Source organism: Telopea speciosissima, chromosome 10 (genome assembly GCF_018873765.1).
Source record: "Telopea speciosissima isolate NSW1024214 ecotype Mountain lineage chromosome 10, Tspe_v1, whole genome shotgun sequence".
Taxonomy (NCBI): domain Eukaryota; kingdom Viridiplantae; phylum Streptophyta; class Magnoliopsida; order Proteales; family Proteaceae; genus Telopea; species Telopea speciosissima.
The window spans coordinates 6,662,683-6,690,386 of record NC_057925.1 but is presented as its reverse complement, the minus strand read 5'-3'; the positions used below and the strand labels follow the sequence as shown (position 1 = coordinate 6,690,386).

Here is a 27,704-nt window from a genome sequence, read left to right as displayed (position 1 = left end):
GACTACTTGTTAAAATACGGTAATAGTCAACTTATTGATTCATACAATCGGATACGCATGTTAATACGTGAACTAACTATGCCCATGACCATCATGACCCACAGTGATGCATTAAGGAAAAACCACTCCCAATTGAAATTATAATCTTGAGGATGAGACTGGCCATCCTTTTGAACACATCAAGGATTTTAAACCTAAACTCGGGGTTGAATCAGCCTCTCAAATCAGCCAGCTTTCCGATCCCAAAAACCCTAGAATCGGCCACAACGAAATATCCAGAATAGGAATCAGAATCAATCACACACGATTCTGATCTGATCCAAATCGACCAATTCAACTGATCCGATTTTCCGGTTTTTGAAACCATGGTACATATGTTAACTTAACGAACTAAAAGTATTGATCCAATGCTGTCTAAGAGAGAGTTAACCTAATTGTCCCACTAGATCAGACTATTCGATTTACCTACCACTTGTAAAGAAAGGCTAAAACCTCACAAAAGACTACATTCCAACATCCGATTGAAATCCTTTGAATTTTACACAGTAAACACAATACTCAAAATATTGCAAAGACTCTGTATAAGAAGCACCTCATTACAACAGATTTGAGCATCCACTTAATCATCCATTATGCTTCAACTGTTTTTCGTTAGCTGCATCAAATATTACAAAATATCAGTAGCATCTGGACCAAACCCTGCAACTGGACTTGGCAGGAAACAGTAAGTTCCCCAACCTTCTCTAAACTCACAATATGTTTTCAGGAGCTATTACCTGTAGCTTTTGCCAAAGAACTCAAGCTTAACCTGTAACCAAGTAGATTATGGGTTATCTTATGTGAAATGAATCATTTCTGCTAATCCACGCTGCAGAAAAAATAAAAAGAGTACCTGATGAGAGGCTTCCTTTGTGTCACGGAAGTAGAAGCAGGCAGCGTGTTAACAAATTGAGCAGCCAGTTCGGCAGGCTTTAAAACAGAAGAGGCAAAAATTCATCAGAACTCCTGCTGAAACCAGATCAAATCAAATATGAACTGTTTCCAAATTTATGTGCGAGAGACCACCTTCAATGTGTCACCCAAATGACCAAAAGTGACAACAACACTTTCAGCTCATCTGGATAGCCCTAGTCACAAATGTCTCACTAGATGGCTGTGCAAACACTTCATATTCTAAGGCTGTAAAAATATCACTTCATACTGTTTTTTTTATTTGGAAAATAATGTACACACTGCCGGTGGTACATGCTCTCACACTCACTCTCCTTCCTGACCATGTGGATACAACCCTATATCCGAATCGTGAGGCACTCCCTCCCATGCACCCATTGGCTTGGCATGGGCCAATACATAAGGGTGGTGTGTAGATCCCTCACCCCTTTTTATTTGTTGGTTATAAATAATATATATAACAATAAAATGGCATCTCCCTCTTGTTCAAGAAACTTCTATTAAAAATATCTGATCCCTTCCACCAAAACCCAAAAGAAAAGAAGAAGAAGAAGCAGGTCCCATTTCTTGTTTGCCGTTTGTCACTTCTATGGCCCATGGTAGTAAATTTTTTATCATCCTACAGATCTTAATACCATAAGTAAACTAGAGATGTACGCGTATGTGTGTGTGTGTGTGTGTGTGGGGGGGGGGGGGGGTGGGGGGGGTGGGGGGAGGGAAGACAAGTTAGCAAAACAAACCTCAAGCTCTTCTGAGCTTCCATTCTGGATGGAGCTCTTAGTTGAACCTATTCGACTCCCTGCTACTTCTGCCTTTGTTGTTGAAGAATCATCTGTGTTGCCTTTTGTACCCCCTCCAAGAGTTTTTGCTCGATCCACTGAATTGAATTCGTCTTCAAGCTCATCAAGCTCTGCTGGAAAATCCTGGTGGGCAACTGCTGGACCAGAAATCTTCTCAATGGCAAGCTTTTCTGCCTCTTTACAGCATGATAAACCAGCACCGGAGGAAAGGGGTCTACTTGGTGGGCTGCATCCTACAGATTCCTCGGCTTCCCCACCATTATGAGAAGGCATCTGAGTGACACATTCTGCATTTGATGAATTGCAGTGTGAATCAGCTTCAAGACGTTCATGTCTTCCTCCCTCTAGAGCATCCACATTCATACTGCTTCCTATTATGGAGCATGAAGTACTAGTGGTGGTGGCAGACGACCTAATAATAGGCAGGCTACGAATTCCAGACATCTCAGCTTCTCTCCCACTGGCATAAGTTATTGCAGACAAACACTTCGCATTTCTTGGGTTATTATCATCATCCAATTTTCTCTTCTTGTCATCTACTGCATCTACAGCACCTGCTGTGCTTTCACATGATTTTTCAGCAGAATTAGATCTCAGTTTTGTAACCATCCTACCCTCCCCAATTACGTTCACAGGGCGGGATGGCCGAACTCCACCAGGGAACACAAAGAGAGGAATGTTCTTGCGCCTTATATGAGATACATGGATCTCCATTCCTGGTTTCCACAATGTATACATGCCAACATTGTGTTTGAATTCCTCAACAGTTGCCCTTATATCAAATTGTTTGCCTTCATTTGCAGGCATACCTTGTTTCCGTTGCAGGCCCATAAAGTAACAGCAATGGAATGGTCTGGATTTGTCTGAAAAATCACTTGGATATGGGTGGCATTGAAGCATACCAAATGTGTTTCTCTCAATCTGAAGTGTACATAAACAGAAAAAAAATAAAAAAATCAAATCAAATCAAAGCAGAAGCATGAGATATAGACAAGGAAACAAAATGGTAAATCAAGTCTTTTACCCTCAAAGTAAGCTGGCGAAGTCTAGATTCTACCCAACCTTTCCATTTTCTAAGGTCATCATCATTTTCAGCAGTGATATCAATCTGCAAATAATTTTTATACACTTCAAAGAAAGGGCAAGGCTCAAAGAGGGTATTCCAGTCAGTCTTGTTTTGCTCCATTGCCTGCAGAAATTTAACCAAGTATGGTCAGCTCATGGACAACCATATGTTTTGAAATATTCATGTTGAGGCATGCATGTAGAAACCTCTCAATACTGACATTTTTATTATCAAGACTGCAGCGTGACTTGATACAGTATTATCTACTACAAAACACCCATATGCCATTGTATTGCTAGTCAATTATGACCTTCAATATGGATAGGTGCTGAGGACTTCAAGCAGATTAAGTGATACTTAGGACAGTCGGTGGGACACACAAAATTTTAAAAATTCACTAAAATAGCAGCAGAGAGAAAATCCTTGGCCAAAAACAACGCAGAAATACACATGTAGAAACTCCTCAAATGTTCAACAGGAATCTTGCCTATATTACTTGTATTACACTGTGTTGAAGCCAACAATTCAGGCCGAACATTGAGAAAAAATTGAATCCCTATGCGACAAGATTGCCTCTACTTGCCCTACTGCAGTCGGATGTTAGGTCAATCTTTTTACTTGTCTGAGTCAGATGCTTCTTCTATTGGACTTGTGTCTCCACAGGTTGCAATCCTCAGGAAAACCAACAAATGCAATTTGACTAGAGTTGGTGTGGCCGCACTTCAAGATCAAGAACTAGAGCAACTGATTAGTTGAGAAAACATACTTGCTTGCTTAGACTTGCGGTGTTTTGGTTATCAGATCTCTCAGTTAAGCTGGTTCATCATAAGTAAATTTTCTTTTGAGGCTTTTCCAATTTTATAACATTTCATGGTGTGATGCCTACAGAAGTTAACAAAAAAAATGAAAATTCCACCTTCTAATCAAGCTCACGAGTATAGCCTACCAACAAATCATGCTGCCCAACCACCCCGGGGGGAGGGTTAATTTTAGCAATGGCTGTGTTCTACATATTGGTTTATTATGGACCTCCTACCTCTATACAAATTCTTTCTCAATAGGTGAGTTCAATTGTATTGCAAATTGTCCACTGAAGCCATGGAAAGAACAAACAGGACTCCATTTGTTGGCCCCACCAACCAGTTGGCCACTTCATAACCACCAAGGTTCGAGGTCTTGATCTTCAGGCATGGTTTCAGCCAGCCAAAAACCAAGTTGCCTCGTCGAGATACCGAGATCTCGGCCAAGATGATACTTTTATTTTTTTTTATTTTGGTCCCTGGTTTCTTATAGAGAGACAAAGTTGCAGAATTCCCATCTTTCTCTCTCTCTTTCTCTCCTTCTCTCCCTCCCTCACTTGTAGTGTGAAACTTCCATGACGGTTACCAGTAACATGGTAATGTTAAGGGGAAGTCATTAATTAGCCTTAAGTTTTTTAGGTAAACATAATTAACTAGCTTCAGTTACTTCCTTATATATCCTCGTTCTTCCTGATTTTCCGGTCAGTCTTAATTGTCAGACTTGTAGCTGATACCTTTCATTCTAAAATGGTTTTTTCTTTCTCTTTCTCGTTCGGTGATGTTCCCTACTTTTTCCTGCAACAGTCAAGAGACTCAAGAGTCGAGAAACATTAGAAAATTTGTTCCTGTGTCCAAGTTATATTGTGCAGAGCAACTATGTTCTTGTTTTCCGGGGTACAAGTAACTACAGGACCAAGATATAGCTTGAAGCTTAACTAGCTGTAGTAACAGCACTTCCAATAAAGGAGAATATCCAACACAGATGCATTCAAAGAGAGTTAAATCAAAATGCACCATTTGTTGATACACCAAAAAGTGGGTTTCCAACCACTTGTTAACTCCCACACCTGAAGAAAGGAAAGGTTACCTCTTCTAATTAACCAAAGAAATAGCAAAAAGTAAAAATAAAACAAAGTAAAATACACAGATGCAAGACCCAGGGCCCCAGAATCCCACAGAAACAACTAATCAATCTGACCAATAGTAGATGGTCCCAACAAAATATTCCAATGCAGAATGCAAATGCATAATCTGCCCATAATTTTCTATCTGGAGGGTACATCGATTACTGAATCTATTCAAAAATAGAAAACTCCAAATTTACACACACCAATGGTAACAAGGTTTTTTTGACAATAATATAAAAAAAAACCCTGTTCACCTTGGGTGCGCCATACACACCCTGTTCTACATCAATTTATCGGCATAGAGCTGTCAATATAATCTAAATGGAAGCTAAAATCATGGAACAAATTAATACCACAAAGTTAGAAGATTTATTGCTTATATTTACCTCACATATTTCATTTCCCCTCTGGAACTCCTCTGTCATTATACGCAATGTGCTCGATGAAACATTGTAGCTAGAGTTCATGCAAGGGTAAGCAGGAGTTATTATGGGCATCATATGAGGTCTGTCTCGTGGATTCCTTCTTGGATCCCAAATGGGTAACCCCAGAGATCCTTCTTCAATAGCACATAGCATGACTGGATTTGGCCATCGCCATTGGGTATACACCCTGAAGAAACGAGATCCCAACATACTGGGTAGTGCATTTGGGTATAGCTGGCAGATTCGAGCAGCCAGCAATGCCCAGTTTATACCACCAAGAAACCCAGCCACCTGACCATTACAGACAGAAAAATAAAATAAAATAAACACCTAATTAATAATAGATAAGAGGAAAAAATACAGCATAAACCTGTATTTATCGGAAAGAAACTGCCTTACATTCGAATAAACACCCCGCCTTTTTGCCCAAAATCTCATGCATCTCAAAGTTGTACGAAAATTCTGCATGAAACACATCAAAAAATAAGAAAACAAATTGAAATCAACATGCTCAAACATGTGAAATTAAAATTTAGAAAGAAATTAAAAAACCTGAATATTTGGCACCAAACGTAAAATTTGATCAGTAACTCTGCATCCATTCAGACTACGAACTGTCTGTTCATCTGCATTCTGCAGTACCAAATCTTGTGAAATATCCAAGTCCTGCAACAAAAGAACAGATTTACCAAATTCAATTCCAACACAGATCTACAAAATGGACATTCTTCACATGGATGAGAATTGGGGAAAAGGGTAGGTGACGACAATTACCAAATATTTGTATCCAGCATATCCACACATTCCCATATGAAAGAAGGAAATACCACCATGCAGGTTAGGTAAGGGGCCAATGCAACAAGCTCAACTAGAAAATGCCTAGCAGCCATACTCGGAAGATAGCAGAAATGAATAAATAACTATTATATTTTACTTTTAGTTTCACTAGTAGGTATGATGACTGTCACATTTTCAGTCCATCTAGTTGAGGCAGGTGGAGAGAGTCATAGCCAGTACAATCACTGAAAATATAAGTAGGATTGTAACCCTGAAAAATCCAAGAAACGGAACAAGATCTTTCCCCAGGGTCAAGAAAGAAAGGATCAAACTATTAATTCTACTCTTTCTTCATTTCACCGGGGCCTTTCTTGGGACTCTGATTTCCATAGGGAGTTGTGGGACTGAGTTGGAAGAGGAAGTCCCTTCATCTTCTTAGAGAAAACAATATCAACTTTCTTGATTATGATTGTATTTACTCGTCAATTTTTTTTTTAAACTCCCTTCAAGGAGAATTGCATGCATGTGTTTTTTTCCTTAATAAGAAACAAAGAAAACTCCCTACTCCTTGGAAAATTTAAGCCTTCAGCTGAGAAGCACAAAAGAAGAAGATGAACACTAAAAATATGCCCAATTGAGTGGTTACTTTCTCAGCTATGTCAATCTCATGTGCAATGGATGGGAGAGACAGTCAACCAATTGTTTTTCAAATCTGACATCATTAGGAATCTCTTGTTACAACCACCTATCCCAACAGCTCGAGCTGTCAAGGGCCAGAAAAAATGTAATATCAACACAACAACAATCCTCCCCCCAACACATGCAGGCCCATACACACACGGCTCTGCGCATGACACCATCATGCAGTACCAAGGGGGCACAACAACACAGAACACAAACCCCTCGCACTTACAAGGGATCAAACACCCAACCTCCTAAGCTTGAGCTGTTAAGTAAGGGCCACAACAATGTATATCAACACACAACATCTTTGATAACATTTCTAATATATATGCTGTTGTTCTACAAGAGGCATCATCAATGTCACACACAGTTTATAGCCTCATTCAAGATTAGGGCAACTACTAATAGCAGCACGTCTTGTAGCCAATATTTGGGCTATTTGCAGAGAGCACAACTCAAGATCACAATAAGATACTTAATACAATATGCAGTGTGTACTGGACAGAAGCTACAGGACCCACATACACTAATTAGGGAACCATCTTGGACCTTGTACACTAATTAGGAAACCAGCTTGGAACTTTTCAGTGGACCTAAGATGTCATATTGACAGACTGATGTAAAATTGTGTAGTCAGCAACAGTCCCATGGCCCATGGTCTTCAGGGATAGCAGTTTCCAGAGACAGACATATTTACCAGTACTACTAAATGGATTTTTAGGTCCTGTTGTAGGTGACTGATAAAGCAGAAATGCTAATGCATTTCAAAGCCTCAAGTGAGTGAAAAAACTTGGCTTTCAGAGATTGGTTGTTGATGTCAACTCAAAAGAAGTTGTAGCTTGGTTTAACAGAGAAAGATCCAGCCCATGGCAAACCACACATTCCACAAGAAAGACTGATGCGATCCCGGGTTCCATAACCCTGCTTTGGGATCGCTATGGACCCACAAGAATAATAAATACCACAAAATAAGGGTTAAGTGTCATCTGTAATTATATGGAACAGTATAGAACCCCTTTTAGAACAAGAAACAGAAATAGGACATAAGGATAATTAAATTTTAAAAGGGAAGGCCAAACTTGGAATTTCAATGAAGTGGTTATAAAACAGAAATAAATTCAGAACAAAAGGGCTTTTATGCAATATAAGGAATAGCGAATTGAATGCAAATTTTGATTTTTGGTCTTCTTCCCTTCAATTAAAACAGAACCCACAACCAGAATTCCTTCAAGTGTCTCTAACTCACTCAATATGAAAGTAATGAAACCAATCCAGCCGAAACATTAGGATAAGATTCCTAACACTGAGACCTCTTGATTATAACACATAGCAGTCAAATCTTCAACCAATAAAATAATAATAAATCTCTGAAACTGTCCTGGGCGGAGTGACTGAACAGTACCAGCTTTGAAGATGGCTTTAGATCTCCCAACTCCATTCAGCCCAAACTTTGCAGTCAACGTTGCCCAATAGGAGAGAACTATTTCCCAAAATTTCATGTCAACATGAGTTAATTCGATAAAGTTCCAGCAAACTCTTCTCAACCCAGAAGTACCATCAACAGCAAGGGAAGTAAAACAGTAGCAGAAAAAGAAAAGGGGAACAAATAGAAGAACAAAGGAAAGAAGTGTTGAGGAAATCAGACCTGTGAAGAAGAATGATTAGGAGAAAGGAATTGACTCGGGAAGGAAAAGAATGACTCCAGCCAGCAAGCTTGCACGGCAGCCGCTAAATAATTTTGATTCAATCTTCAAAACTATCCCATCGATGGGTAATTACAACTTTTTATAAGACTTCAAAAACATAGAAAAAGAAACTGTAGTAAACCAGGTAACTACATAACAACCAAATCTCTTACGCATACCCAACTTCCCCAAAATAAAATAAGATCGCAAAAATAAAAAGATAATGCAAACCCCCAACATAATCCTACAGGTAACTGCATCACAGATTAGAGACATTCTTTCCAACATAAGCATCTCATTCAGGTGGAACCATAGATCCACCAGCTTCCTTGTTGATACTTCAGCAAAGCAACGAGAGGATAGATTCTAGGCTATGGGGTATCAATAACACTTGTCCAGATTTGGCAACAGTCTACTTTGATTTTTGTTGTGCTGTAAAGTTCATTCTTGTGAATGAAGTTTTCGACTTCTTTGATGATTCTTGTGTTTATGAGAGAGAGAGAGAAAGAGTGTGTGTGTGTGTGTGTGTATGCGCACGGGTGTGGGTATATTGGTGTCACTGTCAGAGTCATACTCGAGGTGAATGTGAATAATTTCTAAAATCAGACACCCCTGCACATCAATAAGGATGTTCTGTATGATGGCAGAGGGATTTAGGGCATCCATAGGAACTTATTGCCATCAATCCTCTTTCCCCCCTCCCCCAAAAAAAAATCCATTGAATATGGTAGGATGAAAATGAATCATCTGTGAGGTATCTTCAAATCCTCCCTACTAAGCAAGCCGAGGAAAGTTTAGAAGTTGATTTGCTTCTATGAAACAGCGATTAGCGGTATATAGCTAATTAACCTACTTACAAGAAAGCATCTGTCCAATACACACAGAAAAATGCAGGTGTTAGAAATGGATGGAACTTTTTTTATCACATACAGGTACCCTTGAAAATTAGTGGTTCAAGCAGTCATGATAAACATCAAATTATAATTTCTTATCTACAATCTACCTACATATTATGTGTAGAAAAGATGAATAACAATTTATATCATTAAGTCTGCTCTCTTAATACCAAATAAAAGACATGACAAATCCCAGTACCCAACTTTCTTTGTCCTAATGGCTTTGGTAATGTATGAACCATGTGATGCAACCAGCACACAATAAGAACTAAGAAGATAGAATGGCCCGTCACATAGGTGTGCAACCCATCCAAACCATTCCTTGCTATTCTATACCATCCACCGAAAAACAATCAGATTAGACCATCTAAATGGGCCCAATAAGTCTCCATGATGAAGACCTATGATGACAGTTAGAACCAAATGTACACACGCTAAATGACTAAAGTAACTGAGGTCGTTCAAGAAGAACCCACTTTTTCCCCTATAGACTTCACAGATCCCAAACGAATGCAAATCAGGAACCCAATGGCTATTTTTCATTTGTAGAAACCTGTCGAGCTCTGGCAGATACTAAAATTTTACAGATCCCAGAGGAAAACAAACAACTATGTCAATGACTACAGCACAAATACCTTAGTTTCAGGAATTCCCCAACATATAACAAATGAACCCAATAATCATCACTTGGTAAAACCAAAAAGCTGGTGTTCATTTGTATAAATATATAAAAGCACTAAAGACCTGAAGACCATCAAAGGAAAGCATCGATGAAGATACAACTCCCTAATTGAACAAATTAACCAGATTTACTGAATGCTACAAACAACATCCACCTCGGAAATTTACCTCGGGGATGACCCAAAGTGAGAGCCTTGCATAGAGAAGGTCTATAGAAACCCCATCAAATTTGAACTTCATCAGAGGGACATGAGCATCAGGGACCGGGTGTAATTCTGTTACTTCAGGCATCTCAGCCAGCATCTTATGAAGTTCGATGAAGAAATCCTCCTGCAGTTCAATTTTAATGAGTAAACAAGCCCATCAAAATTTTTGAAAAAAGATTTGTACATGAAACCAAATTCAAATTCAATACATCAACTTGAGTCAAGAGCTGATCTCACTTCTCTTGATGCATGTCTTGGACCCACACACAGTGTATCTATATCTGCACCAGGGCCATGCACCTAAATTCAATGACACAATGTTCACCATGATAAGAAACACCAAATAACAGAATACAAATGTCAAAAGAGAAAAGCATAACCACTTTGAGATTGTCTCTTATTACAAATGATTACTGGAAAAAAAAAAAAGTTCCAACATCCACCATTAAAGCATAAAGAATGTGGAGGAAGAACATTTTTATAAGCAGTACAATTTATAAGCCCGACCACCTAAAATTGATTATATAACAGTGTTAAGTTGATGATTATAGACCAGTATAATTCTCTATGTAACTAGTTTTAGTTCTTTTATTACTTTCTGATGGTCAACTATAGGATTTAAGATGTTAGTGGCATATGTGTAATATCATGTCAATACACATAAGAATCCTTATCTTGTACTCTCCTTCTCTAAGTTATTAAAAAGAAAAAAGCATATCATAGGCTCATGGTTGGTATATCCCTCACACAAACATGAGTTCTTATTCTTCTCCCTTCATTATTCTTCATCTCTCTCTTTCTTCTCCTTGTCTTCTCACACACTGGTGCTGTTCTTCCTATCTCTGGTTGTCACACGGTATCAGAGCAGGAATAAACAGTGGCTGTACTCTGAGGTCCTTTCGAGGCTTGCTGATATGTGGTCTGCAGCAACCTATGCTGCGTTGTGTGTTAATCAAGTATAAATATAAACTAGGGCTTCTTCTGCTGAATATCAGATTCAGTTTTGGCCATTACTTGTGATGGAATGTTCCTCTCTGCTGATGACAACTTGTGGCTGCTTATGAACGCTGAATCTCTTGTTGCAAAATTTCTATCTGGATTGGATTCTGACTTGCAGCCTGTCAAAAGTCAGATTCTTGCAGGGGAGAAGATTCCTTCTATGAATAAGGCATTCTATCCTATTCAACACATTGCATCTCCCTCTCTTGTCAAATCTGAACTCATCTTCGTCCAAGGATAGTTCGGCATTTGTTACTGGTAGTAGTGACCGTGGATATGGTTCGGGTTTTCCTAGACAAGGTCGTGGTTCAGGGGGAGGTAGAGAATGTGGTGCAGGTGGTCCGAGAGGGGCAGCAGAACAACCAATCCAATCGATAGTGTACGCAGTGTGGCAGATCTTACCATACTGCCGACAAATGTTGGGTGAAGTATGGTAAACCTCAGTGGGCACAGCAGTCGACAAACTCAACAGTGAATGATGGGAGTTCTGACATGGTATCGCCTAATGACACTAAAGGGTATAAAGATCCATATACTCACAAAGGAAACTATTAAGAAACGCAATGAAACTATAAACAACATTCAACTTTAAAAAGTTAACTCCAGAACTTTGCCCCTACCAAGTTGACACATAAAGAAACTCGGGTTGGCAACTATACTTTGTTGCTTTATGGTTTACTACCCTAGCATTAGTATGAATATATACCCATCGAAATAAATAATTTAAGAATTAAGAGCTATGAGATATTTAAGTGGCCATCTGGAATTTTAGGAGCTGCACCACAGGGGGTGGGGGAGCTGAAAGCATGGTAATATAATCCTAGGAAACCAATCATAACAGTCAGGCTACTTCTGGGAAGACATTCAAAAAAGAATTTGTCCAGCAACTGGTAGGATTTATTCATCTACAAGTCAGAAAGAATTTGACAGACAAGAAAGATTCAAGAAGGTACTCATAGCACCCTTGCTTAATCGAAGGGTAGCCTTTCAATCTTCAGTTCATGGTTCCAAACTAAAATAGTTGGCATGCTTAAAGCAGGTGAATGAAGAACGAAAAAAGCATGTCCGGCATACCAATGGCAATGGGATATACTCTGAAACAGTGATATGCTGAAAGAACATTACTAAGATGAATACGACCTCATCAAACTGAAATAGTAGCCTCCCGAGAGCAGGAGCACAACAAACTGCACCTCATCAGTCTCCTCTACATACAATTGTGCATAAAAAACATAAACACGTAAACAGAACATTCAACCATTGCATGAAAATTCTATTCAAGGATCTCTTTTAAGGATTGTGAAATAACATTCCACTGCTTCCCCTGACAAACCCCAACCCCCACCCCACCCCACCCCTCGCAGAAAAAAGAAAAATCAATTCCTTGCAAGCATGTTTTTTGTATTACAAGCACCTACCCCTGATTCAATGAGAAACTCAAAAGCAAAGAAAATATCCATACCCCCAGACGGTATGAACCGAACGTGAATATTTTGGCATTTGCTTCTTGGACCAGCTGTTCATTGAAACCCTTAGCTCGGCTAACTGTTTTTATCCATTTCTTTACAATCTGTCAGATTTTGCAATAAATTAAGCAATGCAGACAGCAATACAATCACGATAGTATAAATACCATAACAACTAAAAATTGACACATCAATGATCCAACCCACCTGGTCCAATCGCCCAAGTACTTCCTCCCTAGAGATAGCCTCTTCTTGACTCTCGTACAGACCAGCATCCGCAAGGAACTGAATATACAAACTTTCAGGCTATAAGTTACAGAAAAATTAACTCTAAGAAGAGGCAAGGACCATGGCCTTCACAAAATACCAACCTTTTCAAGCTCACGGGTCTTGATCGCATCGAATTCGGTCGGTCCACCCAAAGATATTGGTTCTGTAACACCAAGGTGCTGCCCATTATTCCGGTTGCTTAACCCTGGGCTCCCCATTAATCCCTTTTTGCGTACAGGATTTTGTTATCAGTATATGTTTATATTAAGAGGCCGATTGATTGATGATCAGGTCTTACAATATTCCCCTCTATTTTCAGTTTCAAGAACAATGAAATTAAGAAGGGGGGAGGAGGGGGAAGTAAGAGAGTGATAAAATCATAAACAAAAAATTAAAAAAAAAAAAAGAAAAAAAAGAGAGAGAATTGTTAATAACACAGTTACACAGCTGCAGAGTTCCGATTGTTCAAATTTATCGGAAAATTATTCATTCAGTTCGAGCCGAGCACGCCGCTACAACTACAATTCCATAACACAGCATCAAAGAAAGAAATGGAACAAAGAAAAAAAAAGCAAAAAGAATCCCTTCTTTTTCCTTTTAATATGATATGATGATCATAGAAAGCAATACAACGCCATCAAAGCTTTCATTTCTCAAAAAACTAAACCCTAAGCTAACTCTAGCCAGAGACGAACAATTGCGGCCAAAACAACGAAATATATCTTGAATCTCGCAGTTCATATATATCTCTCAAGCAGCCAAGACGCAGTTTTCTCCATCAGTTGGTTTGCCGGGTTGTTCTACAGCCTCGGGATTTTCTTCAGTTTCCCGTAGAGAAGTAAAATGAAAAAACCCTAGAAATCAGCAAAACTCAAACAATTAAAGATCATGCATAGAGAGAAAATCAGAGAAGAAAGGATTAAAGCTCGTACCTTGAATATTGTGTTTGAGTATTGCGATGAAACTTTATTTCTTCTACACCTTTTATCAGAAAATCTCTTATTGATTTTGAGATATATTACGATTGGCGATCATTGTTGGAGAACCTGACTCGACTTGCCCTCCACAAAAACTGGTAACTCGTACGAGTGTAACCTGTTCGTGACGAGTGACGCTTTTCTTAGATTCTTTTGGCAGAGCATCGCTGTAGGCTACGTGCCCCTTCACCAGCGCCGGGGTTGCGACTTGCGACTTGCGAGCGCAAGGGCATAACATGGAAGTGATTATTGATTTACCGGTGTTGGGGTTGTAATTTCGTACGCTCTTGTATCAAGGTGCAGATTCCAGGTAACTTGACGAAATGCCTTTTTTTAAATGGTTTTGGGAGAGAATCGCTGTCAGGCTATGTTCCCCTGCACCAGCATGGGGCTTGCAAGCGCAAGGGTGCAAGGGCATAACATGGAAGCAATTTACCGGTGGCAGGGTTGTAATTCTGTACACTCTTGTGCCTAGAATCTAGATGCAGATTCTACGCAACCTGGGAGGGATCTTTTTCCTATTTTTTCATGGAGGAGGGTTGCTGTCAAGCTATGTAGCCCTTGAACCAATGTGATAACCAGGTAGAGAGCGAGAGGGCATCCAACAAGGGTGGGATTTTTTAATTCATGAGGGGTGCTCGACCATTTCATCAGCGTGCCAAGCTGCATAGCCCTTGCACTCGACCAAGCAGAGTTATTTTTTCTTTTTTATAATTTTTTAAAGAGAAAATGATGTACACACCGCTGTGATGTAATGGACTCTCCTATGCTAACACTATATTGACAGTTGGATAAGAAGGAATGCATCTCTACCATTCATTCCCAGTGCGATGCGTCACCCACTACCCACTATCGTTGTGGCATCTCCTCCTTCCCCTCCATCTCTCCCTCTCCTGGCCCTTTCCTCTTTGTCTCCGGCCTCTCCTCCCCCTGCTCCCAATCTGCAAATGGGAGCAAATCTCGTTCACACACATTTTAGTCAACGTGATCATCCCTCCGACATTAGGGGAGTAGCAGTTTCTACTTTAAACAACCATTCATCCCAAACCCACATAGTATTTGTTGTTTCCATCATTTGTATAACTCTATCCAATCTATATATACTTTGGCTAGTTGGCTGTAATCACATTACAATGAATTATAAGAGAGATTTATTCATTTCAATACAAGAGATGAGCCCAGACTTTATTTTAGCATCAATGGGAAGAGGGTTTTGTAGGTGAAGTGATTGAAGTGGAAGTTATAAGTTCAAAATGGAATGAGAAGATTTAGAGAGTCCTAATCAACTATAGTGTTATCATATGTAAGACAAGATGAATTTGGCCCGCCATCTTGGTGGAGTTGGTCTTCATCCAACCTTATTAGTATCATGATAGAGTTCCACTTGAGTTGCACACTTGCACTAGATGAGAGATAAGGTTGTTGAGAGACTGTAGGAGATCAGCCAATCTTGTGGATATAAGGTTGTTGAGAGATTTTAGGAGATCGGTCAGCTCGTGGATAGAGTCGATTGATATATCCCCCCAAGGTGGGGATTTGATGGGTCGAATCTGCAGCTTGTCACGAAGAAATAAGAACCGGGCCATACCTAGCCCCTTTGTAAGAATATCGGCTAGTTGATCCTTGATGAAGATGAATCAGGCTTACAATTCACGGGTCGCAACCTTGTCTCGTAAAAAGAAAAAAAATTTAAAATAATAGAAATTTTAGGAATGCTCGTTGGACCTGCTTGCTCTGATACCATATTGAAGGAATAAATCTCTCTTATTATTCATTGTAACTTGATTACAACCAAGTATAGATTGGATAGAGTTATACAAATGATGGAGTTCTATCGTGCTCATCAAGAGAGTCCAGGATCAACTAGAGTGTTTTTACATATGAGATAAGATGAATTCGGCCAGCTATCTTAGTGGAATTGTTCTTCATCCAACCTTATCATATCATGATAGAGTTCCACTTGAGTTGCACCAGATGAGAGATGAGGTTATTGAGAGAATGTAGGAGATCGGCCAGCTCGTGGATAGAGTCGGTTGATACCCCGAACCCACTCACCCATATCGATATATCTTTCCTCTCATTTTTTGTTGTGTTATCAAAAAAAAAATGAATGGAGAAACACATAACACTAACTCCTCATTCACTCTCTCTCTCATAGACTCTATTTGAGTCATGATTGATATGATTTGATAAGTAATCCACAACTCAGGCCCGTTGCAGAAGAAATCCCAATTACGTTGTAATGGATCAACGAAGACAACAAGCGATGTTGGTTTTCATCGAGGAGCTTACCTATTTATGTTTGCTTCTCTTGGTGGGGATTTCCGGCATTGAGGTTAGAGCTGAGAGTAGAATGACTAAATTATACTTCAACACGTTAACGCTGGGCAATTTGAAGTTGTTGGGAGATGTCCATTTGAACAATGGCAGAACATGTTAAACATAGGCATTTGTCTATGTATTTCCAAGTATGCTCATGGGTTTGGTTGAAAAAAAGGGGAAAGAAAGAGCAAAACCATCATATGTTATTCTTGTTAACTGTAATATTAGGGGGAAGTTTGGGCATGCAGCTAGCTTATTGTAAGCTAGCGGCATCCATCAATCACAAGGCTAGACACAAGGGGCAAAGGGGTTTTTTCCAAAGGAGGAGTAGAGAGGATGACACATGTTGGGCACCTTGGCGGCATGTCCAACATTTTCATGTAATGTTATTACAGCTAACAACTCTGGCACTCATTACCCATATGCAACAATATTCGGTTGCAGTAGGGAGGTTATGGAAGGTGTAGTGGCAGTGGTGGGAGAGAGATACAACTGAGGATAGATTGAGCGGCTAAGATGTTTCCCGCCTCATCTAACAGTCAATAGCATACTAATGTATAAAATGCCAATATACACCGCCAGTGCGTCGATCCTCCTCCCTTCCAAAAAATATTGGAAAACGTTTAGGCTCTAAACGCCTTATAAATGAACTGGCCTATGGCACCAAAGTAGAACATAGAATGAACATTAGCAAGGCCCATTCAGTGATGGGCCCAATGATACTACTTTTTTTTGGCAGTGGCCCATGATGGACTTGATCTTGGGCATCTACATGTCCATGGAATTGGTCATGGGCTCAATTCTAGCTAAGCCTATCTGAGATGCACTTGGGTCTATGTAGGCTACTAATAGGCCCATATAGCAAGTCCGTTTGATTTTGATTTCTTTCCCAGGTTCAGTTAAACTTGAGGGCCCATCCAAATGTAGGGAACTTAACCACTCCAAAAGGAAGATTAAGGTTGTGTTTGGCATGCATTCTCGGAATAGATTCTGCGTCTAGAATGTATTCAGAAAGCAAGAAAAATAGAGAAGAACTAGGTTTCATGATGCATTCTAGACTCATAATCTTTTCCGATAATGCATACCAAACACAGCCTTACAAAGTAAAAAATCGGTCAAATATTCAAATTCTTTTGATCAAATAGAGATTTCCTTTCCAAATCCATAATGCATTCTAGACTCATAATCTTCTCCTCATTTTGTTGGCATAAGGCTAAATAATTAAAGTTTTTTTTAAATAAATACTTTTAATTTATGTTTTTCTTTTAAACCAACGATTTGTTACACACCCATAAAATTACTTGTGGCATTATTAGATGTGTTTGTTTCCAACCAATTATATGGCACTTTTATCTTGTAAAGCATATTGGGACCCCCACCCATAGAAGGATACTAACTTAAAAAAGTTTGTGACACAAATTAATTTAAGGGAAAATTACATGATCAGCAACTTTTCGGTTTTCATTTACAAAACTGTCCACCCTATGTATGAGTTAACAAAAATAGACAAAAACAAGTCAAGGTTTACAAAACTGGACAAAATAGTGTCTCTCCCTCCCACATTTACTTTTTTAGACATTTTTACCCCTGTCATTGCCTTCTTGGAGTTCTCGCCCAGGCATCCTCCGTTCCCTGCAACCCTACCCTTGTCCCAGCCACCGCCATTCTCTGCTACCCCAAGTAACCGAGGAAAAAAAATAGAAATTTTTTCAGAGGGAAACTGCCGAAGAAGGAAGGAGAGTCACTGTTTTGTCTAGTTTTGTAAAACTAAACTTGTTTTTGTATATTTTTGTTAACTCAAACATAAGGTGGACAGTTTTGTAAATGAAAACCCAAAAGTAGCTAATCATGTAATTTTCCCTTAATTTAATTGTGTTCACAAGTATACAATTGTGATGCTTTATATTTGATTTTTTCAGAAAAAACTTTACATTTGATGGTATGGAAATATCTAGTATAGCACCAAACGGGAGTCCCATGTGGAAGGGCTCTACACAAATTAATTTAATCGTGTTCACAAGTATACAATTGTGATGCTTTATATTTGATTTTTTCACAAAAAACTTTACATTTGATGGTATGGAAATATCTAGTATAGCATCAAACGGGAGTCCCATGTGGAAGGGCTCTCGCTCAAGGGATCAAAAGTACATCGGGGATAATAGGTTGATGACTCCCAAGAGCTCTTATCGACGGAGTCGTTTGGCACCTCAATGTCGACTCATCACAGCCTAGGGTTGAAGAAAAAAATTATTTTTATTTAATTACTAAAAATAATTTTTCAACTTGTGCTTTATTATGGTTGATTTATATATCTTTCATGTATGATTTTTCTCAAGTCAACCCCAGTCCATTCCCTTAAGTTGTACCCTTATTTATTAAAAAAAAATTGTATCTTTATTAAATATTAGAAAACATTTAGAGGGCATGGATCAGGTTGTAAAGAATTATTGATGAACAAAAAAAGTTAGTTTTGTTCTTTTCCTAACAACTTAATCTTATCGTATCTCTTAAACATGATTTAATGGATTTTTTTCTTCAATATTTTGTATTTAAAAAAATTAATCCCTTTAAAATATATGACTATTTTCATATTGAAATGTGACAATGAATCGTTAATTTATCTAATCAAAATGGTTTTTGTCAAAGTCAAATTTGAGGTGGGACTTATTTATTGACTAGTTCTAAGTCTACCTTTTTTATGTTTTTGATGAGAAAGAAAACTATAAACATAAAAAAGAAATGGGGCACTGTTCTTTGTGCCGCAGCACAAGCTGCGCCCAGGCACATGGGGGTGGGTGCAATGATCACCCTGCCCCCTTGAGTAGTAGGCTCATGTGCCTAGGTGCAGCCTGCACTGCGGCACAGAGAACATTCTCCCAAAAAAATATAGTCAAATACAAAAATAACTCCCCTATGTTGTGTGACCTGTAGGCAATATAAGCTAAGTGAGACACTACAAACATAACTATGCTATTCGTAGAACCAGTATTTCCAAACATAAATTTAGACATGGTTATTGAAGTATCGAAAAATCAATGGGACCAACATCCAATGCCCTAGGCCTATTTTTACCTTTTATTAAGTACAATCATAATGAGTTCTCTAATGAATCATTCACCATCCCTCTCTCTTTTCTGCCCCTTCCCCGACCGAATGTGATGAAGTAAATTTTGTAAAGATTATTAATGAGACATTCAGCATAACAGAAAAGTATGCTAGCAATATTGAAGAAAGGGGAAGAGTATTTTGTCCGAGCGTGTGGCCTCTGCATCGGCGCAGGGGACAATGGGAGAGTGCATTGGAGCATCAACATGGGCAACATTCAGACTTTCATGGGGGGGGGGGGTGAGGCGGTCATTTCACCCCACCCTGTGTCTGTGCATAGGCACTCTACTGCAGAGAGACTTCTTTTTTCCCTTGGATACATTACATATTTCTTTATTGATTAGGCTGCGTTTGATCTGCATTCTAGGTCGATAATGCATTATGAGATGCTAAAAACAATTGTTTTTATCAACTCAAAATGCATACCAAATGCAATCTTAGTTTTATTTATTTTAGAGCAAAGATGGTAATTTTGTATAAGACAATGCCCATAGTTTCTTTGTTTCGAAACCTTGGTATGTAATAATATATTAGAGTTAAGACATGGATAGGAGCTTTGGTACTAGGCCCTTTGTTTTTTGTTGGAGGGTGGTAAGATAAGGCCCATCGTTTCTTTGTTTTGAAACCTTGGTTTTCTAATAATATATTTAGAGTTAAGAAATAGATTCTAACTAAGATGTGTTAAAGAATAGTTAAATAAATCTATACAGTTTTAAATTAAATAGGATAAAAATTTTTTGTTAATCTTATGGCTGGTGGTGGTGGATTACCAAAAGGAATATTCCCATAAGCTTCCAATAAGCAAGCATCTATAAAAACTGATAAAAAGGCATGAGATGTGTCTCTTCATCCTCTCTTGCTTAGAATGTTTATTATGCGCTTGTACTTTATAACTATAATTCAATGAATGAAAAATATTTTTTATAAAGAAGTGATGGCTACTTAAAACCCAATTTGGTATTGTTCTTCCATGAAAGATGGAAAAGGTTGTTTACAAGTGCGTTGGGTGTTTTGGTTTAGTCCCACATTGGGTGCGTGACAGTGGGAATGTGGTGTGTATTGTGTATATTCGCCATTTCACGTTCTCCAAAGTCGATTAACCTTTTGGAATTGACATGTGGTTTGTTTGATTACCAAAAGGTACATGGACTATCCATAGCATGGTTTTAGGTATTAGAATCAACTATAAGTATCATTTGTGGTCGATATCGATACCGTATCAATGGCATCAGAATATGGAAGGCAAAATAGTTAAAGAAATTCATATTAATATTTTTAGAGGCAAAATGGTCTGATCCAGTCTGATTCTGCCAATCAAGTATCGGTATCGAGATCAGAGATCACTATCAACGGCAGTCAATATCGATACCGTTACCATGCACTAAAACCGTGATCCTTAGGGTCTGTAATAGTGGCATTTGATGTCTTTTCATACACAGTTGATGGTCCACACAAGCAATTGGATGGTCGTACTATTTTAAGGATATGGCCGTATGGGCTGGAAATTAATCCTCTCCAATTCCTTAGAGCTCGGTAGTGCGGCAGTGCTAGGTGGAGATGCCAACATATGGCAGCTCGGACACATGGCAGTGCTTGGTTGTCTGAGCCGCCATGTGTCGGCATCTCCACCTAGCACTCCTGCACTGCCAAGCCTAAGGAATTGGAGAGGATAATAATCTCATACTGGCTTGGGTTATGGCCTTTCAAATCCATTTCAACCTTTGTCCTTCATATAAAATTTTTTTTTTTCATAAATTAATTGAGTTGATAGATTAATTAATTTTACAAAAAAAATATGTCATTTTATGATGGATTCGATTCACCCCCCAGTGTGTAACACGTGTGCAGATTTGTTATAGAGAAGGCCCATCTTAATTAGCCCACGGCCCAACATGGATTTTGAACGACAAGTTTCTTCGAACCTAGTTTCTCTTCACCTATGATGAAGAGAGAATCTCTTCAACCATGGGATTTGACCCCATCACATCACCAATGGTGAAGAGAGATTCTATATTCACTCTAGGTGGCCGAAAACTTTCTACTTCTTACTTTCTCATTTGGACCGAGTTTCCCTCCAACCTAGGTGAATGAGACCTCATTCATCGTAGGGCGGGAGAGGGCGACACGGGGTATCGAGAGGGTATTTTGGAACATACTAAAATCCTAAGAGGGGTTCTGTGAATCCTAGGATGGTGGGTGAACCATCCTCTATGGGTGGAGGGAAACTTAGTACTTTTCATTTTGATAATTGATTCTCTGTTATTAATACTACTCAGAGGCCGGCACATGCATGCATGCCCATATATGTGTGTGTGTGTGTGTGTGTGTGTGAGAGAGAGAGAGCGAGAGAGAGAGAGAGAGATCAAAGGGGTGTTTTCTATAAGAATTTTACAATAATATTGGGATTAATTAAATTTGAAATATTTTTTTTGTTATACCCAAATAAATTACAACGTGAAATTTAAAATTTTGAATACCAATATCAAGTAGGAACCCACTTCCTTTAATACTATGGGTCATCTAGATATAAAAAACAAAAAACTCTAGGGTAGTGTTTGGTATGCATTCTAGGTTGATTTCGCATTCTCAGATAATAAAAATATTTGTTTTTATTACAACATGTAAGGTTATATGATGCATCAAATGTATGAAAAGAAATTAAACATGATATTCCTTTGCAAATGAAAATGCTAAAGTACTACTTTGATGATAAAAATGTAATGCGAAATAAATATGTTAAATCATGGATTTTTTGGAAGAAATCCTACTATGTACACTAAAGTGGTAGATGTCCCATGACTTAGGTGGAGACAGACAAATGGTTTTCTTCACTTCAGTTAAACCTCAGGCAGAGTAATAACAGCTGTAATGAAGGCTTTTCTAGCTCGAATTTCAGACAAAATAACAATTATAATGAGAGTTTTCTGACTCGAACTTTGGGCGGAGTAACGACGTCTCCGAGGATTTCACAAGCCTATTACTCACTACTCGGGCATAATGACGGTATTATATGATGATAAATAATGATGAAACAAAGATGTGGGAAAGTAGGATAATGGGTTCTAAACTCTCAAAACATGGGCAAAACATCAAAAGAACAAGATTTGGAATAGAAGGATGATGATTGGAAGTGTAGAGACTCAAATGGGGATCAAAGTATCAAGAAATGAGCAAAAGGGGGTAAAAATCTTGTCCCAAAGCATGGAAGGGGTTCATCTATTTATAGAAGGACCCAGACTTTGGTGGCGTCGCCAACACTGTTGCACTGCCGAGTACGGCTCCACAGTTTGGCGAGACCGTAGAGGGGTTTTAGCAGCCCCGCCAAACTATACCCGCTGACAGACGGCACTTGAGGGTCTTTTGTGATTATTTTTTTTTGGGTTTTTTGGTCCTTTTAGACTATTTTCTTGGGGTGTTTTGGTGGGTTTGATTGTGCATGCGATTCCCGCATTGTCTGTATCCAATTGTCGTCATTGCCATGGGTGAGTGGCGATTTCTAGCGTCTACAACCACATGTTTCTCAACTCCATGAATCTTGTAGCCATGTTTCTAGATATAAGACTTCTATAGAGGGTCTTTCTTGGCTTCCTCTTTTGGATCATCTTAAGTTAATGGTTTTTTAGTTGATTAATTGAAGCTTATCAAGTAGATTAATATGATCTTTGGTTTGTTCGAAGGGACAACTAAGTACTTATCCAACCACATGAAGCATATAGTTAGTTGTTCTTTCAAGACTTCCAAGGGTCATTTTGGATGGGCAAAGGTCAATCAAAGAAAATCTAATTTTTTATTATTAGTTTTTTGTTTATTAATTGAAAGTACTATACTGCCTTGGTCCTCAAGTTGTCCTTGTCTCCAAGAAGGGAAGAAAAGGAAAGTTTCTATATTTATCTCTCTATAATATAATCTATCCAAAGTATCAAAAAAAAATTATTAATACTTGGTGGTGTATCATTACAATGTCAACATTGTAGGTTTCTTTTATCCGCATGAACTCATAAGTGCTTTACTCTTTTAATGAGTTCTTAATTCTAGTGCATTTTTAGTTTCTTAAGTTTAATATATAAGTATGATTCTTAACACACTACTTAACCAATCCCAAATCCTTCACTTTAGATTATATAAGGCTATGCATGATATAAGAAGTAGTTTAATTATTCATTAATGAGTTGTGGGTGCACGTTGTGCTTGTTAATGGGGAATCTATTAGTCATCTTTTTGCTTTATAGCATTTGGGTTTATTTTTGTGACATTTTTTTGTCAAAATTGAAATCTTATCTCAAAAGACTTTAGATTTCATTCCAAACTCCTCAGCAAAGAGAGGGAAGCTTAAGTATGGTATTTGGAAGAAGTGAACAATAAGAAATTTAGAGGATGGCAAATATGTTGAGAACCACAATATGGCAAGAGAGGAAAGCTTAAGTAGTGTTTTGTCTTCTTATTGTGTTTGTATTATTTTTTTGGATTGTTCTTGGGATTGGTTACACTGAGCATGGAGCATGGATGAAACTGTTCTTGACACACCTGCCGTACAATAGGAAATCATTTTTTTATGACAAATTGCCTTTGACGAACGTTTCATACAATAGGAGACCATCTTTTATGATGAAGCACCATTGGCAGACCTTTTGTGCAGAGTTTGGCTCCCATTCTCGTACAAGAATGGGTCTCGTACATTTAGAGGCGCACACATGGTATCCACTCAATTGGATCCTATATTGTGGATTCCATGTGTGTGCCTCTAAAGCATACAATAACCATTCTTGTACGAGAATGGGATCCCATCTCTTCCGTACAATAGGGGGTTAGGAGCGGGATAAAAATGAAAATGAAGAACAGTTGACTACCTCATAATTGGAACACCCTCATAATGATTCTTTTTTTAAATCAAATTATTAGTCTACCCTTTTGTCTTATCTAATCTATGTCAAAAGTTGAGGGCACTAAAGGACGGTTACAATCTTGTTGTAATCATCCTTGGTTAGAGCAAGAACATCCTTTTTGTATTTTTGGGAAAAAATTATCTTAGAAGGACTATGGAGGGTACATTAGCACCTTCTCTTTCTCTATTATATCGCTCTCGTCTTCTCATGAAGTGATCTCTCTACCCTTTTAAGTAGAAAACCTTTTTATTGCTTCTCAATGGTGTGCTCCCGTGCCATTGGGATTGTTCTACAACAAGATTGGTGCATTTTGAAAATTTTAATCCATATGGACACATGGTAAGTTTTCTCTACACATTCTACCAACTTTATTTGTTGATGACATGGCCTAAGTTGGGGGTTACTAGGGAATCTCTGTTTTTTGGCCTTTGTCCCACAGGGTACCCTTTTGAGGGCCCCTAGCCTTTCATGACTAGTGATGTTGCTATATGCAAGTATTCTCTTTCTCCCAAATGTTATTTATAATTAAATTTGTTTAATTATATTATTCACTTATTGTGGGGAATCTCTGTTTTTTTGGCCTTTATCCTATAGGGTACCCTTTTGAGGGCTCCTAGCCTTTCATGGCTAGTGATGTTGTTATATGCAAGCATTATCTTTCTAGCTCCCAATTTTTTTTTAATGTTATTTGTAATTAAATATGGTTAATTATATTATTCACTTATTGTATTATTCTTGAAATTGTTTTTGAGTAGGTGAGCCATGAAGAGAAAAGTTCTTCTAAGTGTGTAATTTGGAAAGGAATCTCCAAACAGGCACTTGAATGTCTACCATGTGGATGAGTCATATAACCATGAAGAAAAAGTTCTTTTGAGCGGGAAATTTGGAATGGAATCTCCATATGAGCACCTATATATCTACCATGTGGATGAGTAATATAAAAAATTCTGTTGGATATATATTCAAAGAGTGGTATTGATTGGTCATATGTCAAATTTTAATACCTAATTCAATCAACGGAATTAGTTTTCTATCCAGGAGTGTGGCTTACGCTTGCACTTCCATCTGTCTATCTCTCTCCTCCTCAAAACAAGGGGGCAGAGGTGCCTTTTCATATGGGAAGGAGAGAGATAGACTGATGGGAATGCTGGCGTAGGCCATACTCCCAGACAGAGAACTTTGTCCCTTCAGTCAAATACTCTCTCATGCATTGGCATATATTCCCAAAATTTTCTGTGCACATCTAAACTATTATTCACTATCTCATAGACTTTAAAGTTTCAAAAACTATATTTGGTCCTCTAGAAAATTCTGGCTTGAAACTGTACATGCAAGTAAGAAACCCACATAAATTGTGATGTGACAAATATTCAGGTGCCTTCTTGGAGTTTTCTTTCCAAGCTTCCCATTTAGAGAACCCTCTCCCAACAATAAATAAAAGGAGAAAAGTTCTCTGTGGGAGAATGTGAATGACCATCCCCGCCCCGTGAAAGGGAGAAATCCCATCCCTGAGATGCCAACATGCATGTGGCCCTTGCATTCCCCCAATTAAAATGCTCCCCAAAAATAAAAATTTGGAAACGCACCAATGAAGTGCTATAAAATGATGTTATACATAGGAGAGTAGCAAGGTCATTTCATGTGAGAAAAAGATAGATAAGCAAAGAGAGTGCCAGTATACTTTGCCCGATGGCTCAGAGAACATTTTCCCTAAAACATACTATGAAAATAAAATTAAGGAGAGGGTTCTCTGAATGAGCAGCATAGAGAAGAAGCCCACATATGAAATGTGGTAAAATGATATCGTACATTGGATGATAGCAACGACATTTCATGTGAGAGAAGAGAGATAAACACAGAAATGCTAATTTACCCTACCGTAATGGCTCAAAGAATCTTTTCCCATAAAACTAACTCATTATTCTAAAAAATGTTTGAAAATTATCTTACCACCTCATGGAACAAAATACTTCAAATTCCAATTCTTTAAATTTTTTTGCTTTACTTTTTTCCTGGCCTTGATATAGTGAAAGGTCATGATGGACCCATACAGTTTATACCTTTTAGGATCACTGGACCCTACAGTCACAACACTAATGAAAATAAATCTAGCCTTGATACAGTGGAAGGTCATGTTGGTACGGTTATGCCCGTATCTAGCTAACAAGTCTGCCACTTGGTTGATTGGGAATCTCTTATCCTATACCAATCATGACACACAGAACAATTATTTCCAATAGAAAACCCATATGATCATAAAGGAGAGAGAGAGTGTGTGCATCAATGCGAAAACATCTCATGTAATTAGTGTGGAAATGTTTTTTCTATATAATAATTGATAAAACAAAAAAACCTCTGTTCGAAAATACGTGTGGCCTACATCAACACTCTCATGAGTCTATCTCTCTCGTCCCCATATGCCCCCTTGTTTTGAAGAGGAGAGAGAGAGACTCATGGGAGTGTTGGCGTAGGCCATACTCCTAGACAGAAAACTAGTTCACATAACAATTATGCAATAAAATTTAGGAAGAGGATTGCATAAAGAATACACCAATGAGTAGTGACCAAACAATTTCATACATAGAAACAGAAGGTCATATGAAGATGACAAAGAAAGTTTTATTAGACAAGAGATTGATGGGGGTACTAATGTAATATTTTCCAAAAAATAATTAACGCTATGTTTGACTGTAGAGAAAAGAAAAGAAAAAATATATATAATAAGACAAAAATCATGATGACCCAATGATTGATTTATGTTCTATCTCTCTTTTCAAATTCAGAAATGGGTTAATGTTTTCTGTGCCGCAACATAGTCTGCGCTAGACACATGTTCCTGCCATTCAGGGGGCAGGGTGGTCATTTCGCTCACCCCCATGTGTCTGGGCACAGGGGCGCAGCCTGCGCCCTGGCACAGATAACATTTAGCCTTCAAAATTTTTTGAATTTTTCATCTTCTTTTCTTTTCTTTTCTTTTCTTGGCTTCCAAACATAGCCTAAGGGAAAAGTCTCTCTTCTCCACTCTTTCCTTTAAAAAAAGACATATCTAGTGCACAAGGCTCCCGCCACTGCAGGAACTAGGGAGGATAAATACGCAACCTTATCCCTGCTTTTGTAAAAAACTGTTTCCAGACTCAAACCCTTGACCTCTTAGTCACAATGGAGGATCAGCCTTATCGAGTTAAAGGTCTCTCCTCTCCCATAAAAAAAATATCCTCAGAAAAGTCTTCCCTCTTTTCTCTCTCCTCTCCACGCCTCCTATTTACAAACAGCATGACTCCCTAAATGATGCTCTTTCCATGCCGCTTGCTCAGTCTCCCTAAAATTAAACATGGGAAAACAAGTTTAACGGTTAACTACGAATGCCTCCAACATTCCGACCGCAGCAGTTGGGGATAGAATTTTATCCAGAGACACAGAGGTTGAGCGAGTGTCAAGTGCTAAAGACGGAATTTCTGTGCTTTTTGACTCTTGCAACCCCTAATCCATCTGGTTATTCTTTTCACATCAAACCCATTAAAGGAATCGGCCTTTTCTTTTGAATTCCTACATTAATGACATTTGATTCTTATCGGGGGCTT

General features: G+C 38.5%; 1 protein-coding gene across 1 annotated transcript; it reads right to left on the bottom strand.

Moving 5' to 3' along the window:
- Window positions 1-728: 728 nt before the first annotated feature.
- On the bottom strand, window positions 729-13,745 carry LOC122642586 (nuclear poly(A) polymerase 1-like). The gene is made up of 12 exons (XM_043836097.1): window positions 12,935-13,745; window positions 12,771-12,848; window positions 12,560-12,667; window positions 10,336-10,398; window positions 10,061-10,222; window positions 5,722-5,835; window positions 5,569-5,631; window positions 5,131-5,460; window positions 2,776-2,940; window positions 1,692-2,672; window positions 893-969; window positions 729-808 (listed from the first exon to the last, which is right to left on the bottom strand). The coding sequence occupies exons 1-12, from the start codon at window positions 13,049-13,051 to the stop codon at window positions 763-765; spliced, it is 2,304 nt and encodes a 767-aa protein (XP_043692032.1). The 5' UTR covers window positions 13,052-13,745; the 3' UTR covers window positions 729-762.
- Between the last annotated feature and the right edge of the window lie 13,959 nt (window positions 13,746-27,704).